General features: G+C 44.4%; 1 protein-coding gene across 1 annotated transcript in view; it reads left to right on the top strand.

Moving 5' to 3' along the window:
• The first annotated feature begins 1194 nt into the window (after positions 1-1194).
• Positions 1195-18349, top strand: part of LOC134347293 (uncharacterized) — a 44385-nt gene continuing 27230 nt past the window's right edge. Inside the window, exons 1-2 of the mRNA XM_063049693.1 lie at positions 1195-1239; positions 4686-4767. Coding sequence (XP_062905763.1) covers positions 1195-1239; positions 4686-4767 — 127 coding nt within the window. The remainder of the gene's footprint in view (positions 1240-4685; positions 4768-18349) is intronic.

Raw genomic sequence — 18349 nt, 5'->3', positions numbered from 1 at the left:
TTCTAATGCAATATTAAATAATAAGGGACTAAGAGGACAACTTTGTCTGGTACCTCGAAAAAGAGGGAAAAAAGGTGAGCTTAAAGAGTTAGTACGGACTGAGGCCATAGGAGAGTGACATAGCAATTTGATCCAGGATATAAATTTTGGGCTGAAATTGAACATTTCAAGCACCTAAAATGGCCATTCGACTCTGTTGAAGGCTTTTTCAGCATCTAAGGAAATGACGCACTCAGGATCATTTTGTGAGGGAGTATAAACAATGTTTAACGGTGTACAAATATTATAAAAAGAGTAACGACCTTTAATAAAACCCGTTTGGTCTTCCGAAATAATAAGGAAATGCTCTTTCTAATCTGTTTGCTAATAATTTAGAAAAGATTTTAGAATCAACATTTAATAAGGATATTGGTCTATAAGATGCACATTGAGCAGGATCTTTATCCTTCTTTCAGTCCACTCTTGATTAACAGTGTGAAAATTAACAATAGACAAACACCAGAACTGAACGACAAATTAATTAAAATGCAACTGGACACTGGTCAGGGGCGGCGCTAAGCTGGTGCTACCTGGTGCTATAGCCCCAACAGAAGTTGCAATAGCACCAGCGTAGCACCACCAAGAAATTAACTGAAATTTCACATACAAATTGCAGCTGCTTTGCTTTCTCTGTACAGTTTTGAATACAGCTTGTTTTTCCAGTTGATCTAGTGAAACAGCGCCCCCAATTACCATAGCACCCACACAGCAATAAAGTTCTAAACTCTGTCAGATCCACTCTACACTTCTGCTTATTCATTCATTGTCAATGTCTTGCTGGTTGCTGTCATCAGATCAGTTAAGCTGATCTAAGATCTCTTAAGGTGGTGATGTCACTCACTCTCACTCATATAAGAGATTGATAGTATACATACAGCCGCAGATTCATGGTCTCACGAGACTAACAGATGCCACACACGCACACACACACACATTGTGCTTTTACAAGCTAGCGTCGGCCTGGCACGTGCATTATTTTGGCCAGCATGAAAAATTGTTCAATTTTTAGTGAGAAAACGACCTCATCCAGAGGAATCAGTGTGTTTCAGCCTGAGCCTGTCTTAGTTGAAAGTGACATGCAGAAAGAAGTAAGTGGGGGTTGAGGACGATAGCAGTTCATCAAAGGAGCGTGAGGGTGAAGTAGAGGACCAAGAAATGGAGCGGGATTCGGAGGAGAACGTGGGTGAAGCTGCTCTAAGTGTGAGTGGGAATACTGCCAGCGATGTTAGCCAGCAGCCTGAGGAAGGACCCCATTGGCCAGAATTGAAAAAGTACCCTTCGCAACAGTTTGGCAATCAGCAAAGGAGTTTTATTCATGGCTGGTTTGACTGACTGGAATATTCGATCACGCATGCAAGCATTTCCTGTGTGGAGGACATGGGTTCCATTCTGAGTCTACCTTCACTGTCACTGGTTACTACAACTGGCGGAAAGCTACAACAGCTTTCAAAACCCACCATGTAAGTGCAGCTCATAAGTTTTGCTATGGAGCCACGGGCCGAATTCAGATTGAGAAAACAAGACGGTTCAAATTGGGAAATATGCTTGATAAAGGACATGCAAAGATTGTCCAAGAAAATCGTGAGTATATGAGAGCAGTGGTTGAGTCTCCAGCAAGGACAGACAATGAATGACAGAGTGGAATTTCTAGCTCTAATGAGACCCTACCGCAATGCATTTATAGATTTATACAAACTAATCTGCATATCACTGACTTTACCTGTGACATCTGCCTCATGCAAACGGAGTTTGTCTTGCCTCAGACGCCTCAAAAACTACCTGAGGAATAGCAGCGGCGATGCTCGGAACAGCAACTTGGCTCTGTCGGCCATAAACAGCCGGAGGACCAAGGCACTTGACATCCAGAAAATCATTGATGCTTTCACCACCAATCACAATAACAGACGGATTGTGCTTCTCTGTAACCATCAATGGTGACTGTAGTTGATTTTTAAAAAATTTGGGCCAAGACTATTGCTGATTATTATTATTATTATTATTATTATTATTATTTTGTGGTGGATACCCCATAGTCCTTATGTTTCCTGAAAATCCTAAACTATTACATTTACTGCTATTAAGCCTACTGGTTTTGCTTAGACTTCCAAGTGGTGATTCTGTTGATTTTTGTTTTAAATTCAGTAGCCGAATTAGTTGAGGTATTGCATGGTCAGAGTATGATTTGTCCAACTCCTGGTAAGGCCTTGCATCTGTGTTTGCCTGATTTGACTTTAACAACAGTGTATCTTTTGGCATTGTCTGTCTATGTAATGCGAATAGCAGTAGACATTGTGAGTTAGTGTTGTGTTTTTCAGTTGAAAAGCATGCATTTAATGCTGATTGCGGGATTGGTGCATGATTCACATTGTGCGCTGTGGGTCGGATGCTTGTTTGTTGATGCTCTGTGTAGCCCAGGTTGTCTCCAATGCTGTTGACACTGTCACAGTTAACTTCTATATTAGATCTATCAATTGCTGTTGCCTGTGAATCAACAGAGGCATTTATAGTAGGCACATAATGCTTGAAACTGACTTTCCAACGCCATGCAAATGCATATTACCATACAGTATGTCCCTCAGCACCATCACTGAATAATTCAGCCCCACTGTAGCACCAGCAAGAAAAAATCTCTGGTGCCATCACTGACACTGGTTCAATCAGAAGATTTGTCAGATGACGTTTGTGGATGAGGAAACCACGAGGAGAGATCAAATTGTAAGGGGAACAATAAAGCGATTAATAAGAGAAAACTCCAGTGAACAAAATGCACCTTCCCAAGATCAAGAAGAACAAACTATAAAAAGAAAGGTGGTGACCACCGTCAGAACCACTTCCTACAGTCTCAGAGTCAATTCCTACAATCACAATGGAGGATTTACCAGAACCTGAGTTTGATTTCACTGCTCTAAGTCCTAGCTGCTAACCAGATTGCACACACAAAATGCTGGAGGAACTCAGTGGGCCAGGCAGCATCTACGGTAAAAAGTACAGTCGATGTTTCAGGCCAAGTCCCTTTGGTCAGAAAAAAATGAGGAGTTGATTTAAAAGGTGTGTGGGGGAGGGGAGGCAGGGAGAAGCACAAGATGATAGGTGAAATCGGGAGGGCGAGTGATGAAGTAAAGAAGTTGATTGTTGAAGAGTTACTGGGCTGGAGAAAGGGGAAACTAATAGAAGACAGAAGGCCATGGGAGAAAGAAAAGGGGGAGGAACACCAGAGGGAGGCGACGGGCAGGCAAAGAGATAAGGTAAGAGAGGGAAAAGAGGAAGGGGAATGAATGGTGAAGGGGGACGTTACCAGAAGATAGTGAAATGGATGGTCATTCCATCAGGTTGGAGGAATATAAGGTGTGTTCCTCCAACCTGAGTGTGGCCTCACCATGACGGTAGATGAGGCCATTGATATACATATTGGAATGAGAATGACAAGTGGAATTAAAATGGGTGGCCACTGGGAGACCCGCTTCTTCTGCTGGACAGATCGTAGGTGCTCGGCAAAACGCTCTCCCCATCTACGTCAGTTCTCACTGATATTCCAGGAGGCCACAGCGGGAGCACTGGACACATATGACCCCAACAGACTCACAGGTGAAGAGTCGCCTCACAGGTGTATGCATTCACCTCACCTGGAAGGACTGTTTGGGGCCCTCTTTTGCCAATTCTCTTGTCAACCAGATTAACCTCCTTTGTCAGGAAATAAGTTATCCCACAAGCGTAAGAATTCCTCTGCAGTAACTGAATCTTTAGTCCTGAATAGAACAATTTAAAAGTTACTGTGCTGTGGATGTCTGTATGTAGAACTTGTATTGTATAATATACAGTGATACAGTGGAGGTGCATTCAACATTGAGTTGGAGTTTATAGCTAAGCAGAGAGGAGTGTTGTGTGTTTGATATTTCAATAATATTTGAGTAATCTTGTGTATAGGTTGATTAAACATTCTTGTTCATTTAAAAATAATATATTACGGGTAATATGTAAAACACGTAGATTGCGTCAACACGCAGCACATAATACGTGTGCGCCTCGCTTAAAATAAACTCGAACTAGATCTGAAGTAACTGTATAAATTTTACAGTTCGGAATGTACCGATCACCAATGCGAAATTTTTATTGTTTGCATTGTTTCTTCTTCTTCTCTATTTCTTTATCATGAATAAAGTCGAGTTTTGAAAGGGGAAAACTTCGTGATAATAGGGCACAAACGACACAAAATCTGAATTATTTAGCGAGCACCCTTTCGGGGTTTCGCAGCACCGGACATGTTTTTCCACGTTCTTTTATGGTTTGTGCTGTCTTTCGGAGTTGCAGGCAGGAACGTGGCTCCGTTGTAAATCGCGCTGCCGGGCGCGATCTCACCCCAACAACAGTCAGGAGTCTAAAAGATTTACATTCACAGGCACAAAGGGTTAAATAGTACATTGGTTTTAATGAAGCAACACACTAACGGGAGGTGAGTATTGTAACCAGCAAGGACTGGTTCAGCACGTACTGGTGATGTGTACATGCCCGAAAAACTTCTATAGATGTACCGTGGAGAGCATTCTGACAGGCTGCAGCACTGTCTGGTATGGGGGAGGGGGAGGGGCTGCTGCACAGGACCGAAAGAAGCTGCAGAGGGCTGTACAGACTACCCAGGACATCTTCAGGAGCGGAGTGTTAGAAAGGCAACGTCCATTATTAAGGATCTCCTGCACCCAGTCCACGTTCTTTTCTCAGTGTTACCATCAGGTAAGACATACAGAAGCCTGAAGACACACACTCAGCGATTCAGGAACAGCTTCTTCCCCTCTGCTATCCGATTCCTAAATGGACTTTGAACCCTTGGACACTACCTCACTTTTTAAAATGTATAGTATCTCTGTTTTTGCACGTTTTTTAAAAAAATCTATCAATATACGTAATTGATATACTTGTTTATTTATTTTTATTTTTATTATTATAATTATTATTATTTCTCTGCTAGTTTATGTATTGCATTGAACGGCTGCCACTAAGTTAACAAATTTCATGTCACAGGCTGGTGATAATAAACCTGATTCTGATTCTGATTCTGAAATCTTGTCAGCTCCATCTTGGGTACTAGCCTACAAAGTACCCAGGACATCTTCAAGGAATGGTGTCTCAGAAGACTTGGTCCAGAAGGGGAGGACTGTTAGCTCAATATTCTGGGGATCTGCTGTTCTAGACATGACACAGCGAAAGGGATTAAATGGAGAGGTGGTGTTACTGGTCGGGGAAACAGTTCCGACTGTGTTCTGTCAGGACGGACTGAAGAGCTTGACTAGTGAGACTTTATGGTTGGAACTGAAAACAAGGTAGTTATGACCACATTAATGGGGCTGTGTCATTTACCAACTAGGATTTAGAGGAACAAATATGTAGAGAGACCTCAGACTGTTGTAGGAAATGTAATGTTGTTATAGTAGGTGATTTTTCCACATATTGACTGGGACTTCCATTCTGTAAAAGAACGAGATGTGATAAGAGGTTGTCAAATGTGTTCAGAAAACTTTCCTTAATCAGTACATGGAATTCCCAATGAGAAAGTGTGCAATACTTGATCTGCTATTGGGAAATGAGATAGAGGTGACAGAAGTTTGTGCAGAGGAACATTTTGCATCTAGTAGTCACAATGCCATTAGTCTCAAAGAAAATATGGAAAAAGATGAGTCTGGTCCTTGGATTGAGATTCTAAATTGGAGAAGGGCCAATTTTGATGGTATCAGAGATGATCTGTGAAGCCTGGAATGGGACAGGCAGTTTTCTGGCAAAGGTGTACTTAGTAAGTGGGAGGCCTTCAAAAGTGAAATTATGATAGTACAGAGCTTGTATGTGTATGTCAGAATAAAAGTAAAGGTAAAAAATGTATGGAACCTTGGTTTTCAAGAGATATTGAGGCCATGGTTAAGAAAATGAAGAAGGTGCACAACCTGTATAGGCAGGGAGGAGAAAATGAGGTACTTTTGGAGTATAAGAAATGCAAGAGAACACTTAAGAAGGAAATCAGGAAGGCGAAACAAAGGCATGAGGCTGCCCTTGCAAGACAATGGGTTCTTGCATCTGTATTTACTCGGGAGACAGACATCGATTCTATGGAAGTGATACAAAGTAGCAGCAAGGTCATGGACCCTGTACAGATTACAGAGGATGAGGTGTTTGCTGCCTTGAGGTAGATTGGGATGGATAAATCCCCAGGGCTTGACAAGGTGCTACTTTGGACCCTGCAGGAGGCAAGAGCAGAAATTGCAGGGTCTCTAGCAGAGATATTCAAATATCTTTGGCGACAGTTGAGGTACCAAAGGATTGGAGGATCACTATGTTGTTCCACTGTTTAAGAAAGGCTCTAAAAATATACCAGGAATTATAGGCCTGTGAGCCTGACGTCAGTAGTGAGAATATTATTGGAAAATATTCTAAAGTATTCTTGGAAAATATGATTGGAAAATATTCTAAGTATTCTAAGTATGAGTATTTAGGTAGACAGGGACTGATTAACTTTGTGCCTGGTAGCTTGTGCCTAACCAAACTTGTAGAGTTTTTCCACATGCTAAAGACCATGTAGACAACATCTTGGCTGTGGGAAAGTTTGATAAGTCAACATTCTGAAAGGTTGATTTGACTCTAATGATAATGTTGATGTTAATCACTTTTAACAGTTGAGGGGGGAGAAACACTTGCAGTTTTTGAGCCATCAGTAAATCTTGGTGACAGCTGCTGCACAGAGGTCCAAAGGAATAAACGGGTAGTAAATTTATTCAGTAAACAGCACACATTCAAATTTCATCCAAAGCCCCTTTTCCTGCAGGTCCTGTCACTTGTCACATTGTATTTCATTTACCACTTCTTTGCCCATTTCCCAGTCTTTCTGCAGACTCTCTGTTTCCTCAACACTAACCACTCCTCCACCTATCTTTGTATCATCGGCAAATTTAGCCATAAATCCATTAATTCCATAGTCCATATCATTGACATACATCATAAAAAGCAGTGGCCCCAACATCTACTCCTGTGGAACTCCACTGGTTACCGGCAGGCAGCCAGAATAAGATCCCTTTATTTCCACTCTGTTTTCTGCCGATCAGCCAATCCTCCACCCATGCTGGTAACTTTTCTGTAATTCTATGGGATCTTACCTTGTTAAGCAGCCTCTTGTGCTGCACTTTGTCAAAGGCCTTCTGAAAATCCAAATACACCACATCTACTACAACTTCTTTGTCTACTTGGCTTGTAATTTCCTCAAATAATTGCAGTCGGTTAGTCAGGCAGCATTTTCCTTTTAGGAAACCATGCTGGCTTTGGCCAAACTTGTCATGTGTCTCCAGGTACTCTGTAATCTCATCCCTAACAATGGATTCCAACAACTTCCCAACCACTGATGTCAGGCTAACAGGTCTATAGTTTCCTTTCTGCTGCCTCACACCCTTCTTACATAGCGGAGTAACATTTGCAATTTTCCAGTCATCCGGTACAATGCCAGAATCTATTGATTCTTGAAAAATCATTGTTAATGCCTCCGCAATCTCTCCAGCTACTTCCTTCAGAACCCGAGGGCACATTCCATCAGGTCCAGGAGATTTATCCACCCTCAGACCATTAAGCTTCCTGAGCACCTTCTCAGTCGTAATTTTCAGTACGCATACTTCACTTCCCTGACACTCTTGGATGTCTGGTATACTGCAGATGTCTTCCACTGTGAAGACTGATGCAAAACATGCATTCAGTTTCTCTGTCATCTCTGCATCTCTCAGTACAACATCTGCAGTATCATTTTCTATTGGTCCTATATCTACCCTCAACTCTTTTACCCTTTATATACTTAAAGTTTTTTGTAGCTTCTTTGATATTAGTCGCTAGCTTCCTTACATAATTCATCTTTTCCTTCCTAATGACATTCTTAGTTTCCTTCTGCAAGTTTTTAAAAGCTTCCAATCCTCTGGCTTCCCATTAGCTTTGGCTCCCTTGTATGCCCTCGCTTTTGCTTTTACTTTGGCGCTGACTTCACTTGTCAGTAACTGTAGTGTCCTTCTTCCATTTGAAAATTTCTTCTTATTTGGAATATATCTGTCTTGCACTTCCCTTATTTTTTCACAGAAACTCTAGCCATTGCTGCTCTGCTGTCCTTCCTGCTTGAGCTCCTTTCCAGTCAACCTTGGCCAGTTTCCTCTCATGCCATTGTAATTTCCTTTATTCCACTGAAATACCGACACATTGGAATTTAGTTTCTCCTTCTCAAATTTCAAAGTGAATTCGATCATATTGTGATCACTGTTCCCTCAGGGTTCCTTAACCTTAGGCTCTCTTATCACCTCTGGATCATTACACAACATCCAATCCAGCACAGTCGATCCCCAAGTGGGCTCAACAACAAGCTATTGTAAAAAGACATCCCTTAGATATTCTACAAATTCTTTCTCTTGAGGTCCAGTACTGGCTTGGTTTTCAAAATTCACTTTCATGTTAAAATCCCCAAAGATTATCATGAGATTGCCCTTCTGACACGCCTTTTCTATCTCCTGCTGTAATCTGTAATCCACATCCTTGCTGCTGTTTGGAGGCCTGTATACAACTGCCATTAGGGTGCTTTTACCCTTGCCATTTCTTAACTCAACCTATCTTTCTGATAGACCATATATCCTTGGACGTTCAGCTCCCAATGGCAGCCATCCTTTAGCCAAGTTTCAGGGATGGCCACAACGTCATACTTGCCAATCTGTAACTGAATTTCAAGATCGTCCATTTTATTTCTTGTGCTGGTGCATTCAGATAGAACATTTTCAGTCCAGTATTTGTTGCTTTCTGTTTTAACTGCACCACACTTCTATTGCCCTGTAACTCATCCCACTGGCTGCAATTATGCCTCAGCTCCCGCCTGTCTTTTCTATTGTCTCTGTTGCACACTATCTTTGATTTATTTCTGTTTTCCCTTCCTCAGCCCTATCACTCTGGTTCCCCTCCCCCCCTGCCAAATTACTTTAAACCCTCCCTGACAGCTCTATTAAATTTGACCGCTAGGATATTGGACCCCTTTGGGTTCAGGTGTAACCCATCCTTTTTGTACAGGTTGTACCTCCCCCAGAAGAGGACCCAATGATCCGGGAATCTGGAGCCCTGCCCCCTACACCAGTCTCTCAGCCATGCATTAGTATACCTGATCATGCTATTCTTGCACTTGTTAGCATATGGCACAGGCAGCAATCCTGAGATTACTACCCTAGAGGTCCTGCTTTTCAGCTTCCTACTCAACTCCCTGAATTCTGTCTTCAGGACCTCCTCCCTTTTTCAACCTATGTCATTGATATCAATGTGTACCAAGACTGCTGGCTGTACACCCTCTCCCTTCAGAATACTCTACACCTGATCCAAGACATCCTGTACCCTGGCACCTGGGAGGCAACACACCATGCGGGTATCCCTATCAGGCTGAGAGATCCTCTTCTCTGTTCCCCTTCCTATGGAATTCCTTATGACTACCGCATTCTTCTTCTGTCCCTTCTGTCAGGTCATCCCCCTCAACAGCATCCAAAATGAAATAACAATTACTGAGGGGGATGGCCACAGGGATGCTCTCTACTATCTGAGATCTTCTTTTCCGTTCCCTGACAGTCACCCACTTGTCTAACTCCTGCAGCCTCAGGGTTCCCAACACCCTGTAGCTCCTATCTACCTCCTACTCACTTTCCTAGTAAGCTGTAGGTCATCAAGCAGCAGCTCCAGATCCCTAACACGGTCTCTCAGGAGCTGCTTCTCTGAGCACCTGGTGTAGATGTGGCCAGCTGGGAGACTGGAAGATTCACAGGACGCCCAAAGGAAAGTACTAACCCTACAGGCATGCTCCCTATTTCTCAAAAAATGCAAGGAAAACCGAAGTTCACTTACCCACTTACCTTCGCCAAAGCCCGAATGAGCCAAGGCCTTACCACTCTGACTCAGACCGCTCCGATGATGACCACTCCGCTAGGCAGTGTCTTCCTTTTCTGCCTGAACCTTCCCTGTTCTCCAACACACAATTGGTGCTCTGGTTATTGGTGAGTTCCCACAAATCTTTCCCCTTTTAAACTTTGTTTCCGGACTGGCGCGCTGCCTTCTTTCTCTTAGCTTTCCAGCTCACAATTGGTGCATAATTAGTGTTATAATGGATGACAAAGAAATGGAAGACTAACACAATGAGTACTATGCATCTGTCCTTACTGTGGAAGACACTAGCAGTGTGCCAGATGTCTGTGAGTATCAGGGAGCAGGAGTGCGTGCCATTGCTATTGCAATGGAAAAAGTGCTAGGCAAACTGAAAGGTATTGAGGGGGGTAAGTCACCTGGACTTAGATAGATGACATCCTAGAGTCCTGAGAGAGGTTGCTGAAGAGATACGGATGCATTGGTCATAATTTTTCAAGAATTACTTGATTCTGGCATAGTGTCAGAGGACTGGAAAATTGCAAATGTCAGCCCACTCCTTAAGCAAAGAGGAAGGCAAAAGAAAGGAAACTTTATGCCAGTTAGTCTAAGCTCTGCAGTTGGGAAAGTACTGGAGTCTATTATTAAGGATGAGGTTTCAGGGTACTTGGAGACAAATGATAAAATAAGTCAAAGTCAGCATGGTTTCTGTAAAGAGAGATCTTGCCTGACAAATCTGTAAGAATTCTTCGAGGAAATAACAAGCAGGGTGGACAATGGAGAGGCAGTGGATGTCATTTACCTGGACTGAGGCGTTACAAATTAGATACTGGCATGGATAGAGGAATGGCTGACAAGAAAGAGGAAGCGAATGGGAATAAAGGGGCTTTTTCTGTTTGCCTGCCAGTGACTAGTGGTGTTTCTCAGGGGTCAGTATTGGGACTGCTACTTTTCACATTGGTTGTCAATGATTTAGATAATGGAATTGATAGAGTTGAGGCAAAGTTTGAGGCTGACATTAAGATAGGCACAGAAGTAGGTAATGCTGAGGAAGCAATGCATTGCAGCAGGACTTAAACAAATTGGAAGACTCGGCAAAGAAGTAGCAGACGGAATACAGTGTTGGGAAATGTATGATAATGCATTTTGGTAAAAGGAACAATAGTGCTGACTATTATCTAAATGGGGAGAAAATTCAAACATCAGAGATGTAGAGGGACTTAGGAGTCCTCGTGCAAGACTCCCTAAATGTGAATTTACAGATTGAGTCTGTGGGATAGAAGGCAAATGAAATTTTGGCTTTTATTTCAAGAGGAGTAGAATGTAAAAGCAAGGAGATAATGCTGGTCTTTTTAAGACACTAGTCCGGCCACACTTTGAGCATTGTCAACTGTTCCCCTTCCTGAAGTCAGCAATCAATACCTTGGACTTCCTGGCATTGAGTGCAAGGTTGCCGTTGTGACACCATTCAACCAGTTGATTTATCTCACTCCTGTACTCCTCCTCTTCATCATCATCTGATATTCCGCCAACAGTTAACATCAGTTAATTTATAGATGGCATTTGTGGGTGTAGAGAGAGTAGAACAGTGGGCTAAGCACTCGTCCTTGATGTACACTTATGTTGATTGTCTGTGAGCAGGAGATTTAATTACCAATTCACACGGACTGTGATCTCTCAGATGAAGAAGTAAAGGACACGTTTGCAGACGGAGTGACAGAGCCCCTCGTGTATTGAAGCTTGTTGATTAGAACTGAGGGGATGGGCAGCACGGTAGCGGTGTGGTTAGCAGAACAGTTTACAGTACAGACGACCAACGTTCAATTCCCACTGCTGTCTGTAAGGGGATTGTATGTTCTCCCTGTGACTGTGTGGGTTTCCTCCGAGTGCTCTGGTTTCCTCCCACTGTCCAAAAACGTAGCGGTTTGTAGGTTAATTGGTCATTGTAAATTGTCTTGTGATTAGTCTAGGGTTAAATCAGCTGCAACTGTGCACTGTGGCTCAAAGGGTCTGTGCTGTATCTCAATGAATAAAGTATATGACTGTAATCAATAAGCAACAGCCTGACAGGTATTACTTTTGTACAGGTGAGGAAGAGCCAAGTGGAGAGCCAGTGAGACTGCATCTGCTCTGGACACATTGTGGTGATAGGCATTGCAGTGGGTCCAGGTCCTTGCTCAGGCAGGAGGTAACTCTATCCGTGACCAACCTCCTTAATGCACTTCACCACAGTAGATGTGAGAGTTCCCAGGTGATAGTCATAGAGGCAGCTCACCCTGCTCTTGGACACTGGTGTGAGAGATATCCTTGTGAAGCAGATGTGTAATTCTGACTGCTGCAGAGAGAGTCTGATTGTGATGTCCTTGAACCCCACTGGTAACAGATTGCATCCTGAAAATGCTTTATCGTTAGTACTGTGCCCTGACGCTATGGGCTCTACGTTCATAGTTACACAACATGGATAAAGTTCATACCTGCCACTGTCATTGGTGGCTGTAAGAAAATTCAGCTGTAATGTGATAGTTGTGTTCTGAAGAATTCCTGTTTTAGAGACAATCACGGTATTAAAAAAAGTTAAGCCAATGTGAAAAGCGGGGGTGGGGGGAGGGAAGTAGTGACTGGAGAGTATTCGACTTACAATAACAAAGTTATTTCCTCCAACAGGTTTTTCAAAATTATTTTATTACTTAAGAATGTGTTACCATGTGAAAATGTTCTCTTCAGTTCCCTAATATGTCAGCAGTAAAAGCAGAACCTGCCCTTTTAATAGTCATTTGTGTCTGGTTACTGCAGAGACGTTACACCAACATTGCTTGTCCTTCTGCTTCTCAATTTCTAAATTAATTCTTCACTGCATCTCTAGTTTCCGATCAATACCGATCACAAAATTCAGCCTGCATAACACAGAGAGTGTTCCTGAATTCATTAATCGTGTAGTATCCAACAAGTGCTCTGAAAAAAATTTGTATAGCAAAATTATTTGCATAATTGTGTCGATCTGCCTCTCTACCAGAGGCCTTTAGGTTCAGACCCAGGGAATAATTGTCAAAAACAGTTTATTTAAAAGTATATACTGTTTATTAGCAAGCTTGTGTCTCTCAGTTGAACTGCAGAGCCCCGCTCACAGAGTTTCGGAAAATCTGCAACCCAAGTGAGCCCCCAAGTACTGTCTGGGCTGCTGATATACATTCGTTACCACATACATACTTTGATATGGGTAGATGGAGCAGCTTTCTCATGCAACAAACACTTGTTTGTTCATACATTTATTTTTTTTATTTCAAAATATACTTTATTCAAAAATAAATATATACAATGAACCATTCAATAACTTTTCATCCTTTACATACGTTTCCATTATAGTCAGTACATATCCGTATTTATAGCCACCCACGTGGCACTCCAGTAGTTCAGCTTACCATATCATTGTTGAGGGGTATACTCCCCACCCACCGACCCCTCCCACTCCCACGGGTGGAGAAACCTATACTGTGGTCCTTCCCCACTGGGCCCTTGCGGTGGCTGCACCTGGTTTCAGTGCATCCCTCAGCACGTACTCCTGCAGCCGAGAATGTGCCAGTCGGCAGCATTCTCCCACGGACATCTCCATGTGCTGGTAGATCATCAAGTTTCGGGCCGACCAAAGAGCGTCTTTCACCGAGTTGATGATCTGCCAGCAGCACCGGACGTTGGTCTCCGTGTGCGTCCCCGGGAACAGCCCGTAGATCAGAGAGTCCTCTGTTACGCAGCTGCTGGGGATAAAACGTGACACTAGCCCGTCCACCCTCCTCCACACCCTCTTTGCGAACTGGCAGTGTGCAAAGAGGTGGGTCGCAGACTCCTCCTCACTGCAGTCCTCCCGTGGGCAGTGGGGTGCGGAGACGACGTTCCGGGCGTACAGGAGGGCTCTGACTGGGAGGGCCCCTCTCACCGCCAGCCAGGCGAGGTCTTGGGTCCTGTTGGTTAGATCTGGCGATGAGGCATTTTGCCAGATGAACTGGACAGACTGCTCAGGGAACCACCCCACTGTGTCCATCACGTCCTTCTCCTGCAGTGCCTGCAGGACATTACGTGCCGACCACTGCCTGATGGCCCTGTGGTCAAAGGCGTTCTCCTGGAAGAACTTTGCTACATAGGACAGGTATGCCGGCAACGACCAGCTGACTGGGGCGTTGCGCGGGAGTGGGGCCAGACCCATCCTTCGTAGCCAGGGCGACAGGTAGAACCTGGGCACATAGTGGTACTTGGTGCCCACATACCTGGGTTCTACACACAACCTGATGCAGCCACATACGAAGCTGGCCATCAGGGTGAGGGCAACATTGGGGATGTTCTTGCCCCCGTTGTCCAGGGACTTGTGCATGACGGTCCGTCTCACCCGCTCCATCTTGGATCCCCAGACGAATCTGAAGACAGCCCGGGTGATTTCCGAGCTGTAGGAGCGGGGGACGGGCCAGACCTGCACTAAGTACAGCAGCCCTGAGAGCACCTCACACCTGATGACCAGATTCTTGCCTGTTATCTGCCCTCCCCACAGTCCCAGTTTCTGTTTCACCTTGGCAGTCCGCTCCTGCCAGTTCTTGTTGCACGCCTCAGCCCCTCCGAACCAGATCCTCAACACCCTCACGTGGTCAGACCTGATGGTGAAGGGGACGCTGGATCGGTCGGGCCAGTTGCCGAAGAGCATGGCTTCGCTCTTCGTGCGGTTGACCCTGGCCCCCGACGCTAGTTCGAACTGTTCGCAGGTGCCAATCAACCTGTGAACTGACCTCGGATCAGAGCAGAAGACGGTGACGTCGTCCATGTACAGGGAAGTTTTCACTTGGGTCCCTCCACTGCCTGGCAGCGTCACCCCTCTTATGCCCTCATCCCTCCTGATGGCTTCCGCAAAGGGTTCTATGCAGCAGACAAACAAGACAGGGGAGAGGGGACAGCCTTGCCTGACTCCAGACCTGATGGGGAAGCTGTCTGTTTCCCACCCGTTGACCTGGACTGCACTACGGATGTCTGTGTAGAGCAGTCTGATCCAATTCCGGATTCCCTCCCCAAATCCCATTTTGGAGAGCACGTCCGCCATGTACGTGTGCGATATCCTGTCGAAGGCTTTCTTCTGGTCCAAGCTGACCAGGCAGGCATCCACCCCCCTGTCCTGCACGTAGGCGATGGTGTCCCTCAGCAGCGCGAGGCTGTCTGAGATCTTCCTGCCCGGTACAGCACAGATTTGGTCCGGGTGGATCACCTGTCCCAGAGCAGACTTGACCCTGTTGGCGATAGCCTTGGACAGGATCTTGTAGTCCACATTCAGGAGAGAGATGTCTCCAATTTCTAATGTCCTCCCTTTCCCCCTTCTGCCTATAGATGAGGGTGATGATGCCCTTCCTCATGGACTCAGACATACTGCCGGCCAGAAGCATAGCGTTGTACACTTCCAGCAGGTCTGGGCCCATCCAGTTCATACATTATTCTCACAGCAGGACTTGTCAAGCTGCCAATAAGTGTGTTAGGTTTTAGCCCTTTTAATTCTGCATATAATTCCTGATTCCCTCCTTTTGTCAACCAGGATTACACTGGACAACAAAGATTTTGCTTCCTGAATACCTTTAGGTGTATCTGGTTTATTTTGAGCTACTGATCATGAAAATCACTATTAAATTTCTCTGTCATGCTCCATTTTTTGAAATCACTTAAGTTAATTATTTCAATTCATAATTCAAGTCAATTAAAATGTTGTCTACAATGTAAGCTGGAAAGTTTCCCATCTTGTCCAGGCATACTCGGGCATGTTTAGGCGGCGCGGCTGCTGCATGGCAGGACAGGTTTTAGTAACAATTATTGGGTTCAGGACTGTAAGGATGGAATTTGCTATCACCAGGCACAAAAATTTCTATGAAAGATTTTCATATTTGAGACAGATGCTTCCCAGAATAACTGATGCCAAGATTAAGGAAAGCATTTTTATTGGTCCACAAATCAAACAGGTCATCAATGACAGGCAATTTGAAGAATTTCTAGTGGGACCGGAGAAACTCACATGGAAGGCATTCAAGGAAGTTGCTGAAATTTTTTTTGGCATCTACAGAGCTCCAAACTACATGCAGCTGGTTGAAAGCATGCTTCAAGCAAATAAAACCATGAAATGCACATTTCGCTAAAGATTCATCTTCTGCATTCCCATTTAGACTTCTTCCCTGCAAATCTTGGTGCTGTTAGTGATGAACATGGTGAAAGGTTTCACCAGAACATTGCGGTCATGGAGAAAAGGTACCAGGGCAACTGGAATCCATCGATGCTGGCAAATTATTGTTGGAACCTCAGACACAGAGTACAAATGAAAATCATTAACAAAATATTTTTAACTTAGTTGAACTATTGCAAAGCATCAGCACCATCATGTAATTAAAGACATTACATTCAATAAAAGTTAATTGGTTGTTTCTCCAAATTCCTATGTGATGTAAGTAGTTTGAAATTATATTTGTGTTCACCTTCAAGCAGCCTATCAGAAACAAAAGAAAATTCTGAGGAAGCAACAGTTCTGAAAAAATTTGTTGTCCAGTGTTATCAATGTCAGGGTTGTTGTACATCATAATTTTCATATCTGTGTTAGAAGGGTGGATAGCAACCCTTGGGATAAGCCAAAGGGCTTTCTGCGTCATCAAAGTCTCCATCCTCATCAATTGCACCTTGGTCTCTCTGAGGTCCCTTTCCTTCTAGGGGGACTCTTTGTATAAATATCCCTGTGGGTGAAGGGCAAATACACCGGCTGACAAGGGGCCCGACACGTCAGGAAAGTGCAATAGGTATGAATACTCCTGCAATGATGATGGCATCATGTAGCAGTATACCGCTCCATCCTGCAAAGATGCCACTGAAGGGCCACAATCCCCCTTTAGAGCTAAAGCAATGTAGGTTGGCCCTGGTTTTCTGAATTTTATTTATCTCCTTTTTGAATGTGAATGGAGACAGAGGTAATGTTCTCTGATTCATCTGGGATGTAGGTGCAGCACTCTTGTCCTATTACAGCACATGCACCTCCTTTTTTAGCTAGAACAAAATCGAGGGCCATTCGGTTCGGCAAAACCATCTGTCGTAGCGCCATCATTTCAGCGGTGATGGCCCTCATCTGATCCTGGACACCATCCATGGCCTAGGCGGTACTATTGGCCATCTCGAAAATGGCGGCCAGGTTGATGATTTCCCTTGAATTGTGGGCCGCCCTGCAGAAGGGGAAAGCTATCATCCGGAAGCACTCTGGTTGTGAGATTCCTCGTATTTGCCAAAGGAGGGAAGGGTGCTAGTCCAGGGTTTTCAGCATTCGCATGTGGGGTACAAGGTAAGCCAAGAAGCAGCATCCCATCTGATTTCTGCTCTCTCGTTGGGTGTCCCATCAGCTAGTTGTCTCTCCTGGGAGCCACAAGTAGGCCCTTTCCCTGCAAACCCTTCGGATTGGCTGATGCAGGTGCCGGGGTTTAGCTGTTTTAAAAAGAATAGGATGGGAGGTAGAAAGGTGGGGGGCTGAGTAGCATTGCTGGTCAGGGATAGTATCATGGCTATAGAAAGGGAGGACGCTACAGAGGCAGTGTCCACTGAATCGGTGTGGGTGGAAGTCAGAAAAAGGAAGGGATCAATCACTGTGCTGAGAGTAGTCTATAGGGCCCCAAATAGCCCTTGGGACACCGAAGAGCAGATAAGCAGGCAGATTTTTGAATGGTGCAGGAAATACAGGGTTGTAGTTATGGGTGATTTCAACTTCCCTCATATTGACTGGCACCTCCTGACTGCAAGGGGGATAGATGGGGCAGAATTTGTCAGGTGTGTTCAAGAAGGATTCCTGACACAGTATGTGGACCGGCCGACGAGATGAGGGGCCATACTGGATGTAGTTCTGGGTAATGAACCTGGTCAGGTGGCAGACCTCTTGGTGGGGGAGCATTTTGGTGAGAGTGACCACAACTCCCTTAGCTTCAGCATAGCTATGGAAAAGGATAAAAACAGACAAAATTGGGAAGTGCTTAATGGGGGAAGGGTAACGCTGAAGGAATGAGGCAGGAAGTAGCGAGAGTAATTTGGAAACAGATGTTCAAGGGTGAAAACACAGAAATAATGTGGAGGAAGTTTAGGAACCACTTCTGCTGGGTTCCGGATAGGTTTGTCCCACTGAGACAAGGAAAAGGGAACCGTGGGTGACAAAACACGTTAGGCAACTCGTCAAGAGGAAGAAAGAAGCATACGTTAGATGTAAGAAGCAGGAAGGGCTCATGAGAAATACAGGGTAGTCAGGAAGGAGCTTAAGAAAGGACTTAGGAGTTCTCGAAGGGGGGCATGAGAAGGCCTTGGCATGTAGGATTAAGGAGAACCCCAAGGCATTCTATGTGTATGTGAAGAACGGAAGGATGACAAGAATGAATGTGGTGCCACT

Source organism: Mobula hypostoma, chromosome 5 (assembly GCF_963921235.1).
Source record: "Mobula hypostoma chromosome 5, sMobHyp1.1, whole genome shotgun sequence".
Lineage (NCBI taxonomy): Eukaryota > Metazoa > Chordata > Chondrichthyes > Myliobatiformes > Myliobatidae > Mobula > Mobula hypostoma.
Note: the sequence above shows the minus strand (reverse complement) of the source record. Positions and strands in the feature narration are given on the sequence as shown.